This window comes from Labeo rohita, unplaced genomic scaffold (assembly GCF_022985175.1).
Source record: "Labeo rohita strain BAU-BD-2019 unplaced genomic scaffold, IGBB_LRoh.1.0 scaffold_49, whole genome shotgun sequence".
NCBI lineage: Eukaryota > Metazoa > Chordata > Actinopteri > Cypriniformes > Cyprinidae > Labeo > Labeo rohita.
Window position 1 is genome coordinate 587,094 of NW_026129410.1, and position 25,404 is coordinate 612,497.

Here is a 25,404-nt window from a genome sequence, read left to right on the forward strand (position 1 = left end):
GTTAATTAAACCAGTAAAAGTTATCAGGTTATCTCAGACATACTGATCTCTAAAGAGAAAGCAATATTACCTGCCCCACTTTCTGTGGAATAAAGTCCTGGTCAGATGTATTACAATAACTACTTAAACAGTTCCTGCAATAATTTGTTTAATTACCCACCATATTCCTACCTAAAATTAACATCTGCACTGGACAAAATATTTAGCACAGTCTTTTTTGCTTAATGTGAACAAGAATTTTTTTTTTTCTAAAATTCTAAAATTGGAAAAAAATATCATAGGTAGCATTAAATTTACCTTTTTAATACGTCAACACATTGTTACAACACTAATTTTGTGTTTTAAAACAAATTCTAAGTAAACTTTTGTATTTCTTAAAAATTGTTGCTTAAATTAGTTTTGCAAGATAGGACCTTCTAATTTTAAGCCGAAAATTACTTTTTAGAATTAGAATTTTCTATTTGCATTTGGCCTGTTCCCAAAATCCCTACTTACAAATTCGAGATAATTTTTATACTGTATTTTTAGAATACATTTAGGGTCTCTGTCATTTTCATGTATGAAAGAGACATAATTTTTGCTACATGGAATGCAAAAACTTTGAAAATCAATATCTCAAAACTGCTCAGAATGCAAATAGAACCTTATAATTCCAAGGCGGCGAACTGTAGGTACCATCATAGTAGGTGTGCACGTGTCATTGTTGCCTTGTTTCAGGAGTCGCTGTCCTACAGTATCTCACAGAAGTGAGTACACCCCTCACATTTTTGTAAATATTTTATTATATCTTCTCACGTGACAACACTGAAGAAATGACAATTTGCTACAATGTAAAGCAGCTTGTATAACAGTGTAAATTTGCTGTCCCCTCAAAATAACTCAACACATAGCCATTAATGTCTAAACCACTGGCCACAAAAGTGAGTACACCCCTGAGTGAAAATGTCCAAATTGGGCCTAATTAACCATTTTCTCTCCCCGGTGTCATGTGACTCGTTAGTGTTACAAGGTCTCAGGTGTGAATGGGGAGCAGGTGTGTTAAATTTGATGTTATTGCTGGAAATTCAACATGGCACCTCATGGCAAAGAACTCTCTGAGAATCTGAAAAAAAGAATTGTTGCTCAAAATAAAGATGGCATAGGCTATAAGAAGACTGCCAAGACCCTGAAACCGAGTTGCAGCATGGTGAACAAGATCATACAGCGATTTAACAGGACACGTTCCACTCAGAACAGGCTTTGCCATGGTCGACCAAAGAAGTTGAGTGCACGTGCTCAGCGTCATATCCAGAGATTGTGTTTGGGAAATAGATGTTTGAGTGCTGCCAGTATTGCCACAGAGGTTGAGGGGGTGGGGGTCAGCCTGTCAGTGCTCAGACCATGTGCCGCACACTGGATCAAATTGGTCTGCATTGCTGTCATCCCAAAAGGAAGCTTCTTCTAAAGATGATGCACAAGAAAGCCTGCAATCAGTTTGCTGAAGACAAGCAGACTAAGGACATTGATTACTGGAACCATGTCCTGTGGTCTGATGAGACCAAGATAAACTTATTTGCTTCAGATGGTAGGTATCAAGCGTGTGTGGCGGCAACCAGGTGAGGAGTACGAAGACAAGTGTGCCATGCCTACAGTCAAGCATGGTGGAGGGAGTGTCATGATCTGGGGTTGCATGAGTGCTGTCAGCACTAGGGAGCTACAGTTCATTGAGGGAACCATGAATGCCAACATGTACTGTGTATGATCATCCTTATGCCCTCTCCCTTCGAAGGGCAGAGCCCTTGGAGTTTAGACTTTGGAGTGAGCAGGCCACGTGTGTGTCATTATGAATGCATTAGGCAAACAGGGCAGCGTGATTTCCTCATTATCTTCAGCTGACACGTTCCTGTGACAACGCAACACGGTGTAATGTAAATTAGCTTTTATATAGTTATAAATTGTTATGTAGTTACATTATGTAATTCTATACTTATATATTATGTAATTCTATATTTAACAAAACTTAAAAAAAAAAAAATCAAATATAGGCCCTATGTTTATTTGCAACAGTTATGCTAAGAACAATAAAAAGATTAAAACAGTGACATCTGCTGACGGACACCGTGTTGCGTTGCGTTGCCACAGGAATGTGCCAGCTGAAGATAATGAGGAAATCACGTCGCCCCGTTTGTCGAATGCATTCATAATGACACTCACTTGGCCTGCTTACTCCAAAGTCTAAACTCCAAGGATTCTGCCCTTTCAAAGGGAGTAGGGCATAAGGATGATCACTTCCATTTGGAATTTGCCCCGTGACAGTTCAGTACCCCAACGACCCCGAACACACCTCCAAGACGACCACTGCCTTGCTAAAGAAGCTGAGAATAAAGGTGATGGACTGGCCATGCATGTCTCCAGACCTAAACCCTATTGAGCATCTGTGGGGCATCCTCAAACAGAAGGTGGAGGAGCACAAGGTCTCTTACATCCACCAGCTCAATGATGTCGTCATGGATAAGTGGAAGAGGACTCCAGTGGCAACCTATGAAGCTCTGGTAAACTTCATGCCCAAGAGGGTTAAGGCAGTGCTGGAAAATAACAGTGGCCACACAAAATATTGACACTTTGGGCCAAATTTGGACATTTTCACTTAGAGGTGTACTCAGTTTTGTGGCCAGCAGTTTAGACATTAATGGCTGTGTGTTGAGTCATTGTGAGGGCACAGCTGTTATACAAGCTGTACAATCACTACTTTACATTGTAGCAAAGTGTCATTTCTTCTTGTCACATGAAAAGATATAATAAAATATTAACAAAAATGTGAGGGGTGTACTCACTTCTGTGAGAGACCGTATGTGATTGATCATTACACATCCATCTCAAGGCGAAGATTTATAAGACTATTTTGTGGCCAGTTGCACTCAATGGAACGGAATGTTGGCCTACATCCATCAAACACCAGCAGGGCCCTTCACACTATGGAGATGCGCGTGCTCAGATGGTCGCTTGGCCTGACCCAACTAGCCCGGTTTTGGAATGAGGATGTGCTAAAAGTATTGGGAGATGATGAGGGAAGCATGTCTCCATTGGTACGGCCATGTCATCCGCAGTGGAGAAGAATCCGTTTGCCAGATGAGCACTGCATCTTAGCCCTGACGGACAGTGCCTATGGGGTCGACCCAAAAAATAGATGGATGGACCGGATCAAACATGATATGAAATAAGTCAATACTGCCATCGAGGATGCCCTGGCCCAGAAGAATTGGCGAGCTACATGCTGAAAAACGAACCCTGCAGCAGTGCAGGATAAACGCTTGGAAGGAGATTAAAAATACTGTTAAAAAATGCATGCAAACTAGACTTTCAAACTGCATTATTGCTAAAGCAGGGTTTAAAACTTTGGCTTGAAAAAAACTAAAAAATACAACACAACATGATCACATTAATTTATTTTATGTTTTCTGCTGGGTTTTTTGTTGCCGCTTCACTCAGAACCTCCACTTCTTGCAGCTGTAATGGTTCAGTTGTGTATTTTCAGTATTTATTTATTTTTTTCAGGCTTAGCATGTGTGAGCTAACAGAGGAAAGCTGTTCAGCTCTTGCTTCAATTCTCAGTTCAGACTCCAGCAGTCTGAAGGATCTTGACTTGAGTAATAATAATATTCGGGATTCAGGGGTGACGTTACTCTCTGATGGACTAAAAGAGAAATGTAAACTGGAGAAACTCAGGTGAGATGACGTCTAATAAATTAAAGATCTCTGGGTCTTCTGTTTCCCTCCATATTTAGTCATTAGTTTTCGCTGGAAGAAAAAAAATAAGTTGAACAAATGCCGGCCAAAAACTCACTGCATTATATATCAGAAGATCAGAATCTTAAATTTTAGTGTTTACATGTGTTATGAGATGTAAATAACCCTTGTGCTATGAAGGGTGAACAGATATTTGTTTATTCACTCAGAGAAGAGTTACAGACAGAAACTAGTAGCCAGACAACAAAAAAGTGAGTGGCGATGTGACAATACGCACTCTGCTGGCACCGATCAACATGGTTAGTTAACCATGCAGAGAATTCCAGGCAGAGAACGGTTCCTAATCATGCTGTACTAAACAGAGCTCAAGTGGAAACACACAAACACAATTGCTCCTTACCATTCTTAGAATTGTTCAGCCTGCAGAAAAGCAGTCTTTGTATCATATTTATATATTATGAATCAGTTAAGCCAGGGGTGCTCAACCCTGGTCCTGGAGATTGACTTTCCTGCAGTGTTCAGCTCCAACCCTGACCAAACACACCTGAACCAGCTAATTAGGATCTCAAGGAGCACTTGATAATTACAGACAGGTGTGTTTGATTAGGGTCGGAACTAAACTCTGCAGGAAAGTCGATCTCCAGGAACAGGGTTGGGCACCCCTGAGTTAAGCAATATCACAACAGAGTTGTCACAGAATAGGAATATCTGAATAACTTAATTTTGACAAAATGTCAGATAGAACCATATAATTCTAAGGTGACGAAATGTGCAGATCAAATACACTGAATACAGCTCAAAAGTGTGTGACATGCTAGAACAGACCTCACTGGTTTGAGTGCATCACGCATGCACATTTCATCTTTTGGTTTTAATGGCAACACGATCAGTTAAAAAAAAAAAAAAAAAACCCACTTGATCATCCCTGATGCTTGAGATCAGCTCGGGACAGCCCTATTATTACACTTATTCTATAATTTTTTTGCTTATTTTTGCTAACAAAAACAACCAGGGTTGGGAAGGTTAATTTTAAAACGTATATTGTTACAGATTATAAAATACATGCTTTAAAACACATTTTGTGTTGGCACCGATGGCCCAGTGGTTAGTGTGCTGACATATAGTGCAACTGTGCTACCGGCGACCCAAGTTCAATTCCTGTCTTGAAGTCCTTTGCCAATCCACCCCCTCCTTTTCACCCAATGCTTTCCTGTCTGCTCTCAACTGTCCTGTCAAATAAAGGCAAAAAGCCCCATAAATATAACTTAAAAATGGATTTTGTAACATATTTCATTAGATTACTTAGTTTTAGTAACTTAAACTAAATACTTTGAAATACTTTGGAAAACTTAAGGTAGTGGCATCTTTATTCTGATGTGTTATTTTTATATTAACCACCTCTAAATAGAAATGGGTAACATGAATGCATTTAAAACTATTATTAATGCATAAATAATGCTTTAAGGTTAGTGTTATAAATAAAACATTTTAAACAAATATAAAATGATGGGAGGACATTGTTTTTAAATATGAAACTAAAACCTTTAGTAGGTAGTGGCAAAGATTTGTTCAAAAGGCCTCATTAAGCAAGTGATGTTATAAATGTAATGAATGTAATTCTCTCAGCTGATTCGTTCAAAATGGGGCTTCATTCAGAAACCAAATGTTGCTCACACATGATTTAGATTTTTTGTACAGTCTATTTGATGCTTTTCTCATTGACAGCAATAATGACTGGGGGTATATTGATCAGCCAGATTTGATTAATTACAACACTGTATATTAAAGCTTTGAATAACTTGACAGCCTATCTATCTATCTATCTATCTATCTATTTATCTGTCTGTCTTTCTGTCTGTCTATCTATCTTCTTTATGTGTTTACAGAATTCAGAAGCTGTTTTCTTTTTAGGAATCAATATTGTATAGGTCATTTCTCAAACAACAGTTTAATCAGCTAAATGTTTTATTTTAATTCATGTTCTAGACTGTCAAACTGCAGTATCACTGAAGAAGGTTATAAAGCTCTGGCTTCAGCTCTGAGATCAAACACTTCACACCTGATAGAGTTGGATCTCATGGAAAATGATCCTGGACAATCAGGAGTGAAGGAGCTCAATGATTTACTACAGGATCCAAACTGTAAACTGAAGACACTGAGGTAAGATGTGGTTAAATAACACAAATGAATTATATGCAGGTGAATTGTTTTCAGAAATATTTAAGTAATACAATGTTACATAAAATTAAATTCAAGACAAACCATTTCACAATTTTTCCATCAGAATAAGATTTAAATAAAAATTGTAAATATTTGTATACCATACACCAGGTTTTATAGAGTTACTTTTTTTTGGCATTTGTTACTTTATTATTCAGATAGGACAGCAGAGAGATGACAGTAAAAGTATTAGGTAGAGAAATGGTAGCAGGATCAGGAAAAGGACCTCGAGACAGGAATCGAACTTGGGTCGCCGTGAGCACAGTTGCGCTGTATATGTATATCGGGGCCGACGCCATACACCAGGTTCAGTTAAGAACTGAATCAAATCTTGCTTCATCTTCCCTCCAGGTTTTTAGGTCCTGCTGCAGATGAAGCCTTTCAGTATGTGACTGGAGTTGTGGGTAAAAACCCATTACTCTTGACAGAGCTGAATCTGAGTGAACGTGAACTAGGAGACACACGAGTGAATCAAATTGCTGCTCTACTGCAGGATAAACACTGTCAACTTAACACACTGATGTGAGTAAATTGTCTTTTGAGTTAGGGCTGCATGATTATGACAGAAATCATAACTGTCGATTATTCCCTTAAGATTGTAATTGCAATTATTAATTAGGATTATCTAAATTTACATTGAATGATATTTTGAATAGCTTTATACCACTGTTTGAAGCAACTGTATGCCACATTTGTATAAATAGTTTCTTATTTAAATATAAAAAAAGTAAAAAAAGAATAAGAAATTAAAACAAAAGGTAAAAAAAAACAAAAAACCCTTAAGATAACCTGCAGGAAAAATACACACACCCCCACCCCCACCCATCAGAAAACAGAATAATGAAAATGGATTTTTTAAATTTTTTAAATTATTTTATTTTATTTTTTTACATAAATGTGGCATCTGTAATTGTAATCATGATTAGAAATTTGATTAATTGTTTAGCCCCATTTTGAATATAATATTATTTGAAATTATATGTTCAGTAACTAGTTCAGATCAAGGCTGTTGTTTATTCAGAAAAGTTTTGAAAATAAACTAAAGAATGTTTCCTGTCTTTTAAATTTTTTTGCAGACTAAATAATGACAGTATCACAGAAGAAGGTTGTGCTGCTCTGACTTCAGCATTTAATTCAAACCCTTCAAACCTAATAGAGCTGGATCTGAGTGGAAATAAACTAGGAAACTCAGGAATGATGAAGATATGTTGTCTGTTGAAAAATACAAAAAGCAGATTGATGAAACTTAAGTATGTGTTTTCATTTATTTACACTTATACATGTGTAAAAACAAGTATTAAAGTATGTTTAATAAAAGTAACTGTCAGATGTGCACCATGTTCAGCAGCAGCAGCTCTTAAAGTAATAACAGCCAAATAACCTAATAACTCAGCTGCCATGATGTCTGTTAATCAAAGAACAAAATGAAAAAAGAAGAAATCCACAAGCTTTGTAGATCTAGGGATTCATTCATTAGAATTTAGTGTTTGATAACTTTATTCAGTTTCTGTATATTTGCTGAAGGGCAGAGATAAATATGGCATTTATTACAATGGGTTTATGTAAAGATTGTTTTAAGTTTGCTTAAGTTAGGAGTTTTATTTATTTATTAATTTATTTATTAGGATACACTGTAAAAACAAACAAGTTGATTCAACATAAAATAATTTGTAACATGGCCTGCCTTAAAATGTGTTAAGTTTGTTTACACGTTAAAGCTGAAAAAAGATGAATCAACTTTATACTTTGTCTAACCAACAAGTGTTTAGTTAGCCCAACAAGACAAGAAAGTTGTGCTAACCTAAATCCAAATTTAAACAACATAAACTTAGTGAGACTAACATAACAAGCTAAATCTATAGTTGAAACAATATAAAATTAGTGGGACCAACAACCGTTTAGTTGTTTAAACTAAGCATTTTGTTAAATAAATTTACAGTTATAAGTTGTGCAAACTAAATAAAAATTGGCTAAACTAATCATCTGGTTGAATCAACTTATCTAATTAAGGCAGCCATGCTACTTTTTCAAGAATAGCTAATCTTACTTGTAATGTAACTGGCTGAACTTTGCAACTGGCTGAACTTTGTAATTTGCCCACACAACTCAAGTACAACAGTGGTGCAGAAGATAGTCTCATTGACATGCAGAAGGCTATTTTATTTGATTTCAAAATTGACTGTATCCTACTTAGTATTACTGTGGTTAGTATTAAAACACTATAATATTAAAAGACATAGATGAATGTTGACATTTGAATTATTTGTTCCTTTCACTAACGCACATTTAATCAAAAGAACAGATGAGGGATTTTAAATTATCCAGCTCAACGTAAGTCAGAGTTCAGAACATGCATTCAAGTGAGTTGATAAAAAGTGAGTTGCAACATTTTACAAAGTGCAAAAAACAACCAAAAAGCCCAAAGCTACTTTAGAAAAACAACAACAACAACAAAAAACAGCCTACTTTTTGACGAATATCATGTTGCGCAGCCCATAAACACAAAGAACAGCTGCTCCCAATAATGTTCATGAAAAGTTTTTGGAGAACATTGAAAAAGTACTTCATATGTTTTGGGTAATTAATGTTAACAATGTAAAAAAGATCTTGTTTGCTACCTAATTTTGATTGTTCATCTATGTATAATGTGTCTGGCGGACATCTTTTAGGAAAGATAAGACATTTAAAGTAACATAAGCTTTTTTTTAATTCCCGCCGTTCTAAATCCATACAGTAGTCTGTTGCGTCCTGGCTTGCTCTCTGTTTGAACAGTGCTGGGCTCAAATAATACGAATAGTACTCTTGTTAGAAAACATACAGAATTGTACACATATTAAACCAATAAATACAAATATTTGCTTAGCAAATTTGTTGATTAAGAACATTTTCAAATTCTGTAGAGAAGCTCACCAAGATGACTGATGAACATCGTCTTTCTGCAGCGGTCTTCACAAGATTTTGTGATAAGTGACGTTAAGAATGTGATTTCGTTATTGAATTGATTTAACTCGTTTTTTTTTTTTTAAGTTGATGGGGCAAATAGCTAGTTTTGTAAACTTGCAAACTAGTTAAGACTGAAAATTTTAAATATTAAGTTGAACAACAAATTCGGAAGCTACAAGTTTTAAAAATGAATTTAAACAACTAAACTGCAAAATATTTTTTACAGTGTAGGACAGTACTTCAGACAGGAAGTGAGATGGGAGGGAGGGGTGTGTGATCGGGGTAGGTCCACGAGCCGGGACTCACAAAGCAACATAGCCCTTGAGTCTATTAGCGCTGCCAGGGTTTTTTTTTTTTTTTTTTTTTTTGAAGTCTAATGAATGTTAAAATTAATAGTGCTCAAATACACTGTAATGTTAGTATAGTCAACATTACATATATAATTAATGGTTAAATATTATGACATAATACGTCATCGGCACATTCCATTATGCTATTGCAAACCGAGCCAGAATGGAAGGCGTTATTATTATTATATTATGCACTTTGACCTGTTATGTTTTCTCACCAGTGAAAAGCTACGTGTTCAGCTGTACGCATACATGCTTTCAATGCTGGGTTGCTATTGCTAGCCTCTCCGAAATCACCAAAATCTATTTTTAAGGAAATTTTAGTTACACAATATTGAGATTATGTTTTACATACTAAACTAAGTACTGTCACTGTGAATTAATATGTAAATAAGAAGTTTTATGGGTTTGATTTATTTATTTAGGGAGTTATTTTTGGGAGGGGGGCATTTTAATATGAATTTAATCAATACATATCTTATTTATATTCGTGTAGAATGTACTTTTTGATAGATAAATATATAGTATAATAAACAGTAACTACTTTTCTAGACTTTCAGATTGCGGTATAACAGAAGAAGGTTATAAAGCTCTGGCATCAGCTCTGAGATCAAACCCTTCACACCTGATAGAGCTGGATCTCAAAGGAAATGATCCTGGACAATCAGGAGTGAAGGAGCTTAATGATTTACTTCAGGATCCGAACTGTCAACTGAAGACACTGAGGTGAGACATGATGAAATAATAATAATAATAAAAAAAATATATATCATTTTGCAATATATAATTATGATATAGTATTCTTAGAAATACATTAAGCTGCACAATTTGATGGTTTAAAACTATCAATATCAGATTCAATAGATCAGGTGATGTGGTAACTGTATTGATGATGAATATCAACACAACTTAGTTGTGGTTCCCCCTCAGTCAGTCACGTTCGACGTTACATCGGATTAAGTCATGGGGTCTCACTTGAGAGCCCAATCACCTCTGAGCTTAAGAAGAAAAGGCCACTGAACATTGGCGAGTGGAAATTGCATTATAAGCCACTCCCCCGTACATACGGGTATATAAAATGCTGGCGTGCATCCATTGTTTCAGATTCCTGCTTAAGAGCCAATCGCTTGCATTTGAGCACGGACAGAAGAAAAAGAGAAAAGAAAATCCTACTTGCTGTGGAGTTTTCTCGGCTGCAGGGAACCTCTAAAACCCTTGCATTTCAGCAAAGTGCCGCCCCTGGAGTGCACGCTGTGCCGTGGTCCTCTCCTGGGCAACCAGCTTAAAAGAGCAAATTTTCTCAGCTTTTCCTCCTCATCAAGAGTCTATCTCATGAGATGTCTTTCCGACCGTGTGCTTCTGGGTGCTGTAGTTTGACGCATGAGATGCACGAGGGTAGGCCTCACACAGGGTTGCTGCAGGAGCTGCATATGGCCACCGACATCGCCCTCTGGGTGACTAAGGTCACGGTGCAGTACCTTGGTCAGGTGATGTCTACCATGGTAGTGCAGGAGGGCTGTACCATCGCTGCTGCTGCTGACCTCCGGGGTCCAGCGGTACCCACCTTATTACAAAAAGAGCAATTTCATCTATCTCTGGGTCTTTCGCACTGAGTTCAAGTTGTGAGCAACACTTTGCTTCCTCAGACTCAAAGCATGGATTCGCCATCACCGGGATTGGGAGCAGAAGGGAAGTGCTGCTCTAAGCAGCTTGACTCTTCTCCAAGACACTTTGCCTCCCAGGTTGAGTCACCTTCCTCCCCTCAGCTGCCCCACCGCAGGTTCATCACCCGTTCCGTTGATCCCGCAAGCACGCAGGTTGGGGGCCTGGTTAGTGCCTGTCTCGTTAGTTGATCCGGACAGTTTGACATGGCTACGCAATTCAGTTCGCCGGGCGTCCGCCCAGGTACATGTGCGTCCTTTTCACATCTGTCCGTTCAGACACAGATGCCTCTGTCCTGTGTGCGGAGATTGCGGTTGTTCTGGCAAAGGACGCAATTGAGCCTGTCCCTCCAGCCGAGATAAAATCAGGATTCTACAGTCCCTTCAAGTTTTTCCATGATAACACTCCCTCCTAAATACGCAACAGGCTCAGATTAGTTACGCAAATACGCAATAGGCTAACAATCAACCACCCCTTTACAGTGTCATTAGAATAATAATTATCAACATGTTTTGTAATGCAACTGACATTTAATTGTGAAGTGAATTGAATTTTCATTCATCTTGTCTTCTGCAGGTTTTTGTTTCCTGCTGCAGATGAAGCCTGCCAGTTTGTGACTGGAATTGTGGGTAAAAACCTGTTACTCCTGAGTGAGCTGAATCTAAGTGGACGTTATCTAGTAGACACACGAGTGAATCAGATTGCTGCTCTACTGCAGGATAAACACTGTCAACTCAGTACACTGATGTGAGTATTATAAACGTATTTAGGATGTTACATTGAATAATAATGTTATTGTAGCTAATAATAATAATAATAATAATAATATTTCCTCAGGTGGTTTTCCCTAGTGAAAATAAATGCTTAATCAGAGAGTTAGGGAAAGTTAATTTTTAAAAGTAATGCATTACAATATTGCTTTGGTTCCTAAAAAAAGTAACTAATTATGATACTTATTTTTATGGAAAGTAATGTGTTGTTACTTTTGTGTCACTTTTCAAATCTTGGCTTGCTTGTGTGTTTTTAATATAAAAATATTCTATTTTTCAATAGTTCTATTTTTGGTAAATGTAAAAGCCCTTTCAAACCAAAAAGTGAAATGAATAAGCCTCAGGCTGAAAGAAATTCACATCTGTACAGCAGAATGCAAAGGAAGAAATTTCGACACTCATCAGTGATTAAAAAAAATGAAGAACAAAATGTTAGTTTACAGTGTCTATAGAAAATCATCATATGCTGTGAAAACCTTTACCTTTTTGTCACATTACACCCTGGAAAATCAAATAAACTAAGTCTACATTTTTGAGCTGCATGTACACATTATAACCTTCATTATTAATTCTGCAGGATTATCAAAAATTATACAGTGAAATGTCTGGTTTGGTAAAGTGATTAGCCCATTAGAGTATACCATTAAAACCTTGCTTAGGTGCAAGTAATCAACTTCCAGATTAAACACCAGGCTAATTGTCCCACCTAACATCAATCAGGGTCTCTGCAGGTTTTATGAGGGTAAATTTATCTTTTTAAAAGACCTTTTTAAGACCAACTAAAGAAAATTTAGGGGGAAAAAAAAATCAAAGGGAAAACAATACAGCAATATGTTCTCTATAGTTTGAGTTTTACTTTCACTTTCAAATTAGCAGCAATTCAGCATCTAGCAATTGTTTGTTTTTAGGTTGAGTTTTCCCTCTTTTCCTCGGTTTCCTTCAGTTTTAAGCTTATAAACAGGGCCGCTGCTGGCCAAATGGGTGCCCTAAGCAAAATTGTATTGTTGTGGCCCCTCCCTCATTATGGAAGTTAAAAAAATAAAAATCTAAAAAAAAAAAAAAAAAAAATTAAATATAAAAGTAAATTAATACATTACAATTAAATTAGATTATTTATAAATTACAGTTGTAGATCTAGATAGTTACCTATGACTATGATTTTATTAGGCCTAATATTGTCATGCTGTGTGTAGGAGGAGACGTAGGGGGACGAAATATAACAAAAAGGCTTTAATAAAATCCAAAAAGGGTAAATTCAGACAGGAACAGCAGGGAAACACACACCAACATAACTTTAAGATCAGACATCAATCACTGAAATGAATACAACTTATAAAGGGGTGCTAATGAAATAAGGACAGGTGAGGTAACTAATAAAGACTTAACAAGGACAGGAACAGGAAAAACCATATATGGGCACAAGAGGGAGAAACCAACAAAACAGTCCACAGGGGTGTGACAAATACAGTTGTCTAATTGATTTTTTTGTCTCAAGGATCCAGAAAACACACAAATGAAAATTGAGCAGTTTTACTACGATAAAACCATGGTTAATTTTGGCAAAGGGTTGTGATGTCCACATGTTTTTGTTGAAGAAATTATTGAGGCTGTTGCATTTCTATCACAACATTAAGTGGATATTTGAATTAAATGTTTGCTCACTATTAAACAAGGATTTGATCGTCCTGTAAGTGTAACAACAACGAGGCCTTGGGTGCCCTTTGCAGGCATTTGTAATAATATGTAACGTATTGCCACAAGGCAAGCAGCAAGACAGACAAAACGAGATGACCAGGCAAGAATGCTAAACTAGGGAACTAGGAAACTAGGGAACTGCTTCGTAAAGGCTGCTAGCACTAGGAAAGCGCTAAACGCAACTTACGCAATCTACAATACAATACTCCAATACTCGGCGAGAAGCAAGGTGAAGTCCGGGCCTTATATAGCATGGTTGATTGGTACAGCAGTGTGTGTCATAGCACAATGAATGATGGGAAAGGTAGTCCGGGGTGTGGTGCAACAGTCTGTGTAATGTGAGGCAGGTGCGTTGGTGGTGGTAATATTATTACCAACATTAAAAGACACCATTAATGTCAACAGCCAAAAAAGTTTCTCAGGATTATGAATGTACCTGAAAGTGATACACGGGCGTCATCTTGGCTTTTTTCATTTTCTTTTCTCGGCGCTGGACCACTTATTATAATTGCAGTCAGCCACAAACATTAGGCTACTTGAGGTGAGGGCAGGCACGGACAGGAATGCGGGAATAGTTCGTTACGTGTTCTTAGCCTACTATATATTTGTACATGTTAATATTACTATAGAACGAAAGTTTTTTTTTTTTTTTTTTTTTTTTTTTGAGCAACTGGGATAGTGCTTGTACTGCTCGTAAAAGTGTCCTGTGCATTTTACTTTCACTTTTAAATTAGCAGCATTAACGTAACGTAACAAACTTTTATTACCAAAATGAATAATACACCATGTTATATGACTAATATAAAATAATAACTTGCACAAAGTTTAATATAAATTAAATAAAATTAAATTAAATAAAAAAGAAACGTAGAGTGAATAAGAAAGCTTGGAAGCATGGCATACACCTTGCACGCTTAACATAAATGAAAAAAAAATATATAGTTTACGTAAATAAAAATCAGCGAACCAAATAAATATGAAACTTCCATGATCATCTTAGATAAAAATCCAAAATATTTTTAAAACAGGTGCTTTTGCATTTCATTTTTAAACTCTTCCACCACAGTCTTGCCTTTCTTCTTGTTGGTCATCTCGACTCACTTTACGTGATAAATGAAATCTGATCTGTGATGCGACTGTCGTTCGGCACACTGCATTGAGCAGCCACGTTCAGTAGTAATTGTATTGTTTGTTCTCACTAAACTAAATGATTTTTATTACTAGCTCTAAAAAAAATCAAAACGACAAGTTCTATGGGTGACTGACAGATGAAGCAGCACACACTACCATCTACCGCGTATTGTTTAATGAATATTAAGCAACCTAAGCCATGTAGCACAGAAATTACGCTCTCGCTTCACTTTAAAATGAAACGCATGAGGAAACAATCCCTCATGAAACTTGAATTTAAGACTTTCTGCTTTGATTTAAGACCTTTTCAAGGCCTTAATTCATGGAAAAGACTTTTAAAGACCCGTGGAAACCCTGTCAAAAGTAGTGGTTTTGATTACTTCAGAATAAAGCAAAATGTTTCGTGAAGATTCCACTGTTAGTAGTGCGTGGTACGGCAAAGAATTCACCATGGTTGGCAAAGTGCTTTCAAAAGACCTCCGGGATAAAGTTGAAGAAAGGCGCAAGTTAGGAGAAGGCTACAAAAACATTTCAAAGGCCTTAGCTATCACTCGGAGTACTTTTTAGAACATACTTAACAAGCAGAAAGCGTATGGTGCCACCAGCACATTGCTTAGATCAGCCCATCCGTCCAAAGTGGATGACAGAGCTAGGAGGACATTGATAAGAGAAGCTACCAGGAGGCCAAAGGCAACTTTAAAAGACTTACAAGGCTTTATGTCTGGGTCTGATCAGTCTGTGCATGTGACAACTATCTCCCATGCTTTACATAAAGCTGGCCTGTATGGCAGGGTGGCACGGAAGAAGCCTTTTCTAAAAAAGTGTCACACTCAGTCTCGTTTGTGCTATGCAAAAACACATTTGGAAGACTCTGATACCTTGTGGCAAAAGGTGATATGGTCTGATGAGACCAAAATTGACCTTTTTGGACTGAACTCTAAGTGCTATGTCTGGTGTAAAGCAAACACACCATACCACCCAAAACACATAAGCGTGAGAGGACCGATATTTTTACTGTACTTAAATGGAACAAATACAATTTCTTACTAAGAGTTGCTGAACAATGAATCAAAGCATGCAATCTGTAATTGTGTGCAGTTGCTTTCTAATGTGCTGTTTTACTGGTTTCACTTTCAAAATCTATCACGTTTAGCAAGGATGGGAGAGGATGAACTGGGGGCACAGCCCGTGAATCTCCCCCCAACTCTGGCACGACACCTATCCTGCTTGACGTTACATCCTGATCCCACCCCTCTCAAACCGATTACAATTTCATCTGGTTTGCACATTTTTATTCCGATTGTGGTGTTTATATGTAGCATGTTCATTTGGATTGGACTTTTAAACCAATTACAATGCTCCATGTAAACACAGTGAGTGCCAATGAATGGTGCCCTTTAAAGGTACAATTAAAGGGAAATGCTGAATGCTCATGCTTTTTAAGTCACAGGAGGCACTAATGGCTCTAAATACATAGCAAGCCTTTTCTACAGCAGTTACAGTGTGAATAAAGTTCAATAGTTAGTTTACAAATGAACCCAAGTTCATTTTCTGACCTCTGTCACTGGTCACAATAAGAATTAGGAGTCTAACGATACATAACTGCATTTAAAGTATTTAAAAACAATGTACTGATTGCGTACATGTTGTTCTGCAGCAATATCAGAAGATTTGCATCTGCTGCTACAACAAACAATAGAGAAAGAAAATGTAAAAATTAAAGAGAATAATCTAGAGTTTCAAGCACACACAGAACTAGTATGACAATATTAGTAGCAGATTATGGAAATTGTAAACAATATGAGAGACTATATCCTATACCTACTGTATATGCTCACTATGCTTACTCTTTAATAAGATGATCATCTTAAATTGAGTCGTTGTTCTTTCTCTTTCTGTCTGTAGACTGTGTGGGTGCAAGATTACAGAGAAACAGTGTCTCATCCTGTCTTCAGCTCTGAAATCAAACCCATCACACCTGAGAGAACTGAACCTTAGTGGGAATAAACTCAAAGACTCTGGAGTGAAAAACCTCAGTGATCTACTGATGAACCCACAATGCAAGCTGGAGAAACTAGAGTAAGTAACATTATACTGTACAGCAGTTACAGTGTCATGATCTGGTCGGTGAGCTGCGGACCGCTCACCACCAGATGTCGCTCTTGCGTTTTGTCACGCACGGACTGCCACACTACACCCCGGACTACACTCCCCATCAGCCATTGCACTTCCTCCTGTCCAATCAGAGACTGTATAAATACCCCGGTCTTCCTGTCACTCCTCGCCGAGTATTGGATTGTATTGTTTATCTTTCATACGAAGCGGTTCTCCTAGTTTTCCCCGTCTAGTTACCTTGCTTGCCTTGTTGTTTTGATCTCTCGCTTGTCTGACCACTCTCTTGCCTAGCCCCTCTCGGATAACGTTCGCCGCTGGATTGACCCTCGCCTGTTACGGTTTACTCTTGTCTCGCTGTCCATACACCTGTCTGCTGTTGTTCGACCCTGCCTGCCTTTGACCATGTCTTTGTCACGTCCTTACAATAAAAGTTTGCGAATGGATCCGTTCGTCTCTCGCCTCACTCCCTACGTTACAGAATACTCGGCCACTACAGGATCCAGCAACTTCTCATCCGGACGCCACGCAGGTATGAACACCACAAAACTGTTGTTAGCCCTCGAGCAGGGCACACGAACGCTCGAGGGCTACATCCAAGAATTTCTGGACATTGCCCATTACTCCGATCTCCCAGACTGTGTTTTAATAGATCTGTTTCACGAGGGCATGAATCAGCCGCTCAACTCACGGCTCCGTCGTGAGGCTCCGCGTTCTTCCCTTGAGCGTTTTCTGGATTATGTTTTGTTGTGTGTGGGATCGCCGTTTACTGTGGGTGTCGCGGAGGAGGAACGCGACAACGCGGTAATGGCGGCCACGCATCCCGCTGACGGAATGGTGGCCGCGCCGGAGCGCGAAGCCACGGACACATTTGCCGCCTGGATCGCTCGTGAGATGGCGGCCGTGTCGGAGCGCGCTCGAGCAATGGCGGCGAAAACAGAGCTCCGTCACGTCACAGCTGCCATGCCAGAGCCAAGTCACGCTGGAACTGTGTTTCCTGTGTCAAGTCAAGTCAGAGCTGTTGATACTATGTCAAGTCAAGTTACAGTTGTCGCTTCTGTCTCAAGTCAAATTACAGCCATCAATCCTGAGCCAGAGCCACTGCACAAGATGGCTGCCACGCCAGAGCCACTGCACAAGATGGCTGCCACGCCAGAGCCACTGCACAAGATGGCTGCCACGCCAGAGCCACTGCACAAGATGGCTGCCAAGCCAGAGCCACTGCACAAGATGGCTGCCACGCCAGAGCCACTGCACAAGATGGCTGCCACGCCAGAGCCACTGCACAAGATGGCTGCCACGCCAGAGCCACTGCACAAGATGGCTGCCACGCCAGAGCCACTGCACAAGATGGGCGCTACGTCAAAGCCTGCTAACGCCTCGTCAGCCAAGCCACAGCCTGTTCACGTCATGTCTTTTGCACCCGAGTCTGCACCCATCATGGCCGCACTTCCTGAAGCGGTTTCTGAGTCAAGTCACATAACAGCGGCTGTTCCTGAGTCAAGCAAAGTTGCAGCCGTGGTTCTTGAGTCCGGTCACGTCTCTCCTGACATCCCAAGACCACGGCTTATGATGGCCCACGTGCTGGACTCACCCCTAAGGGCCGTATGGGCAGCTAAAGTGGCGCTCCTTCACGTCGCGGCTGCTACCCCAGGGTCAAGTCAAGCTTCCAAGTCCGGTCAAGCAACTGAGTCAGGTCAAAGCACAGCTGCCGTTCTCCTTGAGTCAAGCCAAGATACAGCTGTCGTTCTCCCCGAGTCAAGCCCAGTCACAGCTGTGCTCCACGAGTCAAGCCCAGTCACAGCTGTGCCCCACGAGTCAAGCCATGTTGTTCCTGAGTCAAGCCACGTTACAGCAGATCCCCACAAGCCAAGTGACGTCATCGCTGCTGCTCTTCCCTTAGTGGCAGTGGCCATGTGGTGTGTGTGGGCGGCCCACTGTGCTCCTGAGGACACGCCTGTTCCCAGGTCAGCACCAGAGCTCTCGTCTGATCACAAGCCTGCACCAGAGCTCTCGTCTGATCACAAGCCTGCACCAGAGCTCTCGTCTGATCACAAGCCTGCACCAGAGCTCTCGTCTGATCACAAGCCTGCACCAGAGCTCTCGGCTGATCACAAGCCTGCACCAGAGCTCTCGGCTGATCACAAGCCTGCACCAGAGCTCTCGGCTGATCACAAGCCTGCACCAGAGCTTTCACCTGATCACAAGCCTGCACCAGAGCTCTCACCTGATCACAAGCCTGCTGCAGAGCTCCCATTTGATCACAGGCTTTCTTCAGAGGTCCCGTATGGTCTCAAGTCTGCTTCAGAGGCCTTCCCCGTCGGAGAAGCTGCGCCAATGCCTCCAGAGGTGTCGGCGCCGGCCGTAGAACCTCTTACGGAGGGGGCGTTAACCACCAAACTCTCTGCTTCTCCCTTTTTCCTGTCTGCATCCTCTGTCACTGTTCTCCCCAGGTCCCAGTCAATGACGCAGCCTCCTGTTCTGCCCCGGAGGGCTGCTCCGCCTCCTGTTCCGCCCCGGAGGGCTGCTCCGCCTCCTGTTCCGCCCGGAGGGCTGCTCCGCCTCCTGTTCCGCCCGGAGGGCTGCTCCGCCTCCTGTTCCGCCCCGGAGGGCTGCTCCGCCTCGGAGGGCTGCTCCGCCTCCTGTTCCGCCCCGGAGGGCTGCTGCGGCTTCTCCCTCTATTCTGTCTGCCTCCTCTGTCCCTGCTCTCCCCAGGTCCCAGAGCGTGATGCAGATTCCTGTTGCGCCCCGCAGGGCTGCTGCGCCTCCTACTCCGCCTCCGGCTCCACCCTGGAGGGCTCTAGTGCCACCTGTTCGGCCTCCGGCTCCGCCCTGGAGGGCTCTAGCGTCGCCTGCCCTGCCTCTGGCTCCACCCTGGAGGGCTCTTGCACTGCCTGCTCAGCCTCCGGCTCCGCCCTGGTGGGCTCTAGCGCCGCCTGTTCCGCCTCAGGCTCCGCCCTGGAGGGCTCCACCGGCTCCGCCCTGGAGGGCTCTAGCGTCGTCTGCTCTGCCTTCGGCTCCGCCCTGGAGGGCTCTAGCACCATCTGCTCCGCCCTGGAGGGCTCCACCGGCTCAGTCCTGGAGGGCTCTTGCATTGCCTGCTCCGCCTCCGGCTCCGCCCTGGAGGGCTCCCGCTCTGCCGGTCCTGCCTCAATCACCGGGTCCTCCGCAGGGCCCTGGCCCTCCAACCCTCACCCTGTCTCGCTCCCTCCCCACCACTCCCATGGACTGTTGTTCTGTTGGAGCGTCTGGAAGCCGCTCTTTGGGGGGGGGCTATGTCATGATCTGGTCGGTGAGCTGCGGACCGCTCACCACCAGATGTCGCTCTTGCGTTTTGTCACGCACGGACTGCCACACTACACCCCGGACTACACTCCCCATCAGCCATTGCACTTCCTCCTGTCCAATCAGAGACTGTATAAATACCCCGGTCTTCCTGTCACTCCTCGCCGAGTATTGGATTGTATTGTTTATCTTTCATACGAAGCGGTTCTCCTAGTTTTCCCCGTCTAGTTACCTTGCTTGCCTTGTTGTTTTGATCTCTCGCTTGTCTGACCACTCTCTTGCCTAGCCCCTCTCGGATAACGTTCGCCGCTGGATTGACCCTCGCCTGTTACGGTTTACTCTTGTCTCGCTGTCCATACACCTGTCTGCTGTTGTTCGACCCTGCCTGCCTTTGACCATGTCTTTGTCACGTCCTTACAATAAAAGTTTGCGAATGGATCCGTTCGTCTCTCGCCTCACTCCCTACGTTACATACAGTGAGACGAAAGTTTACTGTTTAATTTAGAGAACTTGGCTCAAATCATTTTTAGCACTGTACCTCTGTAATTTCTGCAACTGATAAATGCTATTAGTTAAATGGTTTTCATGTATATCACTAGGAGCATCTAACTTTAAAGCATTTTGAACTTTGTAAGATTGTTTCATATGCTGAAATCAGACAAATCTTTGCTGCAAAACAAGACATGGGAATAAGTGTGAACAGATTTAAAAAACAGCTTGACAACATTCTTACTTACATTTATACTGGACTAATGGTACTTATTATGAATGTGTATTTTTAGAGATTGCAAACTATAATTCTATAATGACTTAAACTAAACTGAGATTTATGCGCAAGAATAACAATGTAAACATTTAAAATCCATTTAAATGTTAATATTTCAGTTATTTCAATGCTGATCCATATGTCAATCTAATTTGAATTCACTTATTCGTTGAGTGAGGACATATATCCACATGTGGACTAACTACAACCCCAATTTAGAATTTTTTTAAAATATTTTGTGAAATGCATTGAAATAAAGAACCTGTGATTTATTATGTTTCTTTAACTTTTACTTAACGTCTCAACTTTTTCTGATAAGGGGTTGTAGTATCATCTAATGCTAATGTTTCATTTGTTCATTCATATCCGACATGATTTTTACATTTTTCATGGTGTATTTACCTTCCACGTGAACTTAACATGGATTTGCGTAATTGTTCTTTCTCTTTATGTCTTCAGGCTGTGTGGATGCAGAATTACAGAGAAACAGTGTCTCATCCTGACTTCAGCTCTGAAATCAAACCAAACACACCTGAGAGAGCTGGACCTCAGTGAAAATAAAATTAAAAACACAGGAGTAAAGCACTTATGTGACATACTGAATGATTCAGACTGTAAACTGGAGAGACTGAGGTCAGTAACATTTATATACAAGACTCAAAATGTTTAAAATCACTTAAAGAGTTTAAAACCAAATCATGTTATACTCAATAACTCATGATGAGTCTGACTTCACATTGCATCTGTCAAAAAATTTTCATCATAATGATTTGTTTGTAAGATCTTCCTATGTTTGTCTCTTTCTAGTCTGCATGACTGTGGCATTACAGATGTTTCTTTTTTAACTCACTCTTTGACAAACACAAAAGCACTGCAGTTTCTAAAAGAGCTTGATCTGAGTTACAGTGTGATTGGACAATCAAAGCAGGAGCTCATTTATGTACTACGGCACTCAAACTGTAAACTGTAAGTAAGCATCACTTTATTTTTGGAATAGGGATAGGTGTTTTTCAACCACTTTGTCTTATTGGCAGAAATTGAGTAGCTGATTCCCAGAAAAACAGAAAGAGAGATTGCATGCATATAAATATACGCAAACTGTGGTAAACTACCAGTTGTTTAACATTTTTTCATCATTTGTGTGAATTTGCTGGCTAACCGGTAAGCAGTGTTGGTAATTACTGATTAGATGTAATCTGGACTACATAATGAGATTCCAAAAATGTAGTACTCGTAACTGGATTATATTCCATTTTAAATGGGGGGGTGGGAGTGGAAGCACCTCGGAAGCATTTAGATCATGTATAAAATAATATTTATGCTAGTTACTCAACACTGGTGATATATAGCTGTGAAACACTTCATCATCATATCTAGTGACTTTTAGTAATTGAAGAGTTAATTTGCAAAAACGATAAATGTCACCGTTAAAAAAATGACTGACTGCTGTGCGTTATTCTCCACTTATTCCATGGTCTGCTCTGAATACTGGATTCTGATTGAATGGCAGGTATGCAGTAAAATTAATGCAGAGGTAGTTCCAAGTCAGTTTAATCACCTTTCTATATTAATGCGCTTCTTTAATTGATGCGCACATACGCGCACACACAGAGAGAGAGAGAGAGAGGTCTGAGATTACATTGTGCTACGCACATACATAAACTTGTCAATGGCGATAAATTGGCCTGGATACTACATCGCTACATTATATTCCGCAGCAACCTGCTGTTTTTGAATTAAAGGAGAAGTCCACTTCCAGAACAAAAATGTACAAATAATGTACTCACCCCCTTGTTATCCAAGATGTTCATGTTTTTTTTTTCAGCTGTAAAGAAATTATGTTTTTTTGAGGGAAACATTTTCTCCATTATAATGCACTGCTATGGTGCCCCAATTTTGAACTTCCAAAATTCAGTTTAAATGCAGCTTCAAACGATCCCAAATGCGGTTGTAAATGATCCCAGCTGAGATAGAAGGGTCTTATCTAGCGAAACAATCGGTTATTTTCATTAAAAAAATACAATTTAAATTATTTTAATCTCAAACGCTCATCTTGTCAACACTTGAAGTCTGTGTATTCTGACTCAAGACAGTTAGGGTATGTCGAAAAACTCCAATCGTATTTTCTCCCTCAACAAATCATTTCAAAATCATCCTACATCGCTGCAGAAGTACCGAACCAGTGTTTGCAAAATGAACATGCAAAGAAGATCAAACACCCTTAACAACAAAGGTAAAACAGCGATATAGGACAATTTTCAAGTTGAGGGAGAACATGAAATGGGACTTTTTCAACATACCCTAACTGTCATGAACCGGAAAAAAACAGGCAGAGTGAGACAAGATGAGCATTTGGCATTAAAAAGTATATAAATTATACTATTTTTATGAAAATAACCGATCTTTTCACTAGATAAGACCCTTGCTTCCTTGGTTGGGATCGTTTACAACTGCATTTGGGATCGTTCGAAGCCGTATTTAAATTATATTTTGGAAGTTCAAAACTGGGGCACCATATCAATCCATTATATGGAGAAAAATGCTGAAATGTTTCCCTCAAAAAACATAATGTCTTTACATCTGAAGAAAGAAAGACATGAAAATCTTGGATGACAAGGGCTGAGTACATAATCTGTGAATTTTTGTTCTGGAAGTGGACTTTAATTGTTTTTTTTGTAGAGAGAGACGTGTAACAGGTAACACACAACTGTCATCTCTCTCTCTCTCTCAATATTTTTTTCAAATAAATGCTATAATTCATTCAAATTAATGTGATATCTCCAGCGTTATTTCATCTCTGTGTCTGATTTGATGCTGGCAGAATGTTAGAGATAATGTGCTGTAACCAGTGTTGGGAGAATTACTTTTAAAAGTAATGCATTACTTTTAGTGAGTTACTCACTAAAAAAGTAAATATTTACGTTACTTAGTTACTTTTTATGGAAAGTAATGTGTTACTTTACTTTTGCATTACTTTTTAAATCTGGTCAGGGCTTGCTTTTTTGTTTTTAATATAAAAATTTCTATTTTTGGCAAATGTAAAATCCTTTTCGCACCAAAAGTAAATTCACGTCTGTACAGTAGACTGCAGAAGAAAAAAATGTCAACTCTTCAACAATAAAAAAAAAGGGAAACAAATGTTATCTTGAGTCATTTTTGCTTAATAGTGTGGGTGAATTGGATCATCGAAGGTTGGCAGCAAAGACACTGGTTAATAAAATGATATTAAATGCATAAAGGATATTTGTATTATTTAAAGTATTTAATTAATATACAACAAATTCTATTTTAAATTATTTTTTTAAAAAAAACTACTTTACATTGTAATATCATGTTGCAATATTACAGTTTTTTTTTTTTTTTTTAATAAATGCAATCAAATAAATGCAGCCTTGAGCAAAAGAACCTATATATATTAGGGATGTAACAATACATGTATTCGTACTGAACCATCACGGTACTGACATGTCGATTACCGAATCGTGAGAAATTACAACGAATACAGGCAATTCATCCTCAATCCAGAAGGGGGCCCCCACAGTAACGCAACGCTGTTTGATAACTGCCAGCAGAACAACAGCGAAGGCCGTGAGTTGCGCATTTGAAAACAAAGCCCACTAGACAGTGATCACTTGCTGATTCTGAACATGTCTCTCACTGACAAAGGAGTATAATGGTATTTTAAAGGCTTGCTTATTCAACTGTTTGTTCAAAAGTTTTTACGCTTGCATGAGGTGGTTTTTCAGGCAATTTGAAAAAGGAGTGTTCTGCAAACCTGCAATGGAAACGGCTTTCTCGCATTCGCAATTCTGTCCAAATCCCACCAAAAGCCGTTGCCATGACTTATCGCGAGAGGAACAAAATTACGTTTTAGTCGCATAACATTGGTTAATAGAAACGTTGTCATTACGCAATACTTTTTTTATCAACATATATAATATCGCCAAAGTTTTGTGCAAATCTGTAATGGAAGCGCACCTATTCCATAAATGACAGACAATTTTTGTTTAACGCGACCACTGATATGATGGTATGTTAAGCTTGCTTTCTGGAATACCCCCCTGCAGTATGATTGACATTACTTGGAATGCACAATAAAAAAAAAAACATGATTTATGAAAGTAAATAAAAACGTTGTAGTTATTACGTTATTATAACAAAAAGTTATCTGTTTTTACTAATGAACTCTTCAATTGTTGATTCTAGAAGTCAGGACAAAATTATTTTAAAACTTTGGTTGTGTAATCTATTGTTTTCATGTTTATTAAAGGCACAATAGGTAAGATTTTTGCAATAAACTGTCCAAAAACCACTTGCACAGTGTTATATATTTCATGCAGTTGTGTAGTTATGTTATCTCAAAAGTTCTCAAGGATTTGTAAATCCAGAGAAATTCCAGTGTAACGAGGAGTGACAGACGAGAGGCGAGCGGATCCATCTGCAAGCTTTTATTAAAGGGGCGAGACAAAAACATGGTCGTACAGGCAGGGTCGAACGGTAGCAAACAGGAATATCACAGGCAAGACGTAGAGAATAATCCTTATAACAAGCGATAGTCTGAAAAGGCAGGCGGCGAACAGTCGAAAAAACGGGGAGCCAGGCGAGAGAACAAAGAACTAGGAACAAGGAAACTAGTTAACGCGAACAATAATAATAACGCGTGATGGGTGATGGGAGTAGTAGTCCGGGGTGCAAAGCAACAGTCTGAGTGTAGTGACAGGGTGAGAGCGACCTCTGGCGGTGA

The 25,404-nt window shown here is 39.8% G+C and overlaps 1 protein-coding gene across 3 annotated transcripts in view; it reads left to right on the forward strand.

Annotated features, from left to right (window-relative positions):
• Window positions 1-25,404, forward strand: part of LOC127160883 (NACHT, LRR and PYD domains-containing protein 3-like) — a 54,616-nt gene that overhangs the window by 27,265 nt on the left and 1,947 nt on the right. For all 3 annotated transcript variants that reach the window (XM_051103524.1, XM_051103525.1, XM_051103526.1), the window contains 9 exons: window positions 3,535-3,705; window positions 5,713-5,886; window positions 6,298-6,468; window positions 7,023-7,196; window positions 9,792-9,965; window positions 11,478-11,648; window positions 16,403-16,576; window positions 21,120-21,293; window positions 21,468-21,626. In XM_051103524.1, the coding sequence (XP_050959481.1) occupies window positions 3,535-3,705; window positions 5,713-5,886; window positions 6,298-6,468; window positions 7,023-7,196; window positions 9,792-9,965; window positions 11,478-11,648; window positions 16,403-16,576; window positions 21,120-21,293; window positions 21,468-21,626 (1,542 nt within the window). The remainder of the gene's footprint in view (window positions 1-3,534; window positions 3,706-5,712; window positions 5,887-6,297; window positions 6,469-7,022; window positions 7,197-9,791; window positions 9,966-11,477; window positions 11,649-16,402; window positions 16,577-21,119; window positions 21,294-21,467; window positions 21,627-25,404) is intronic.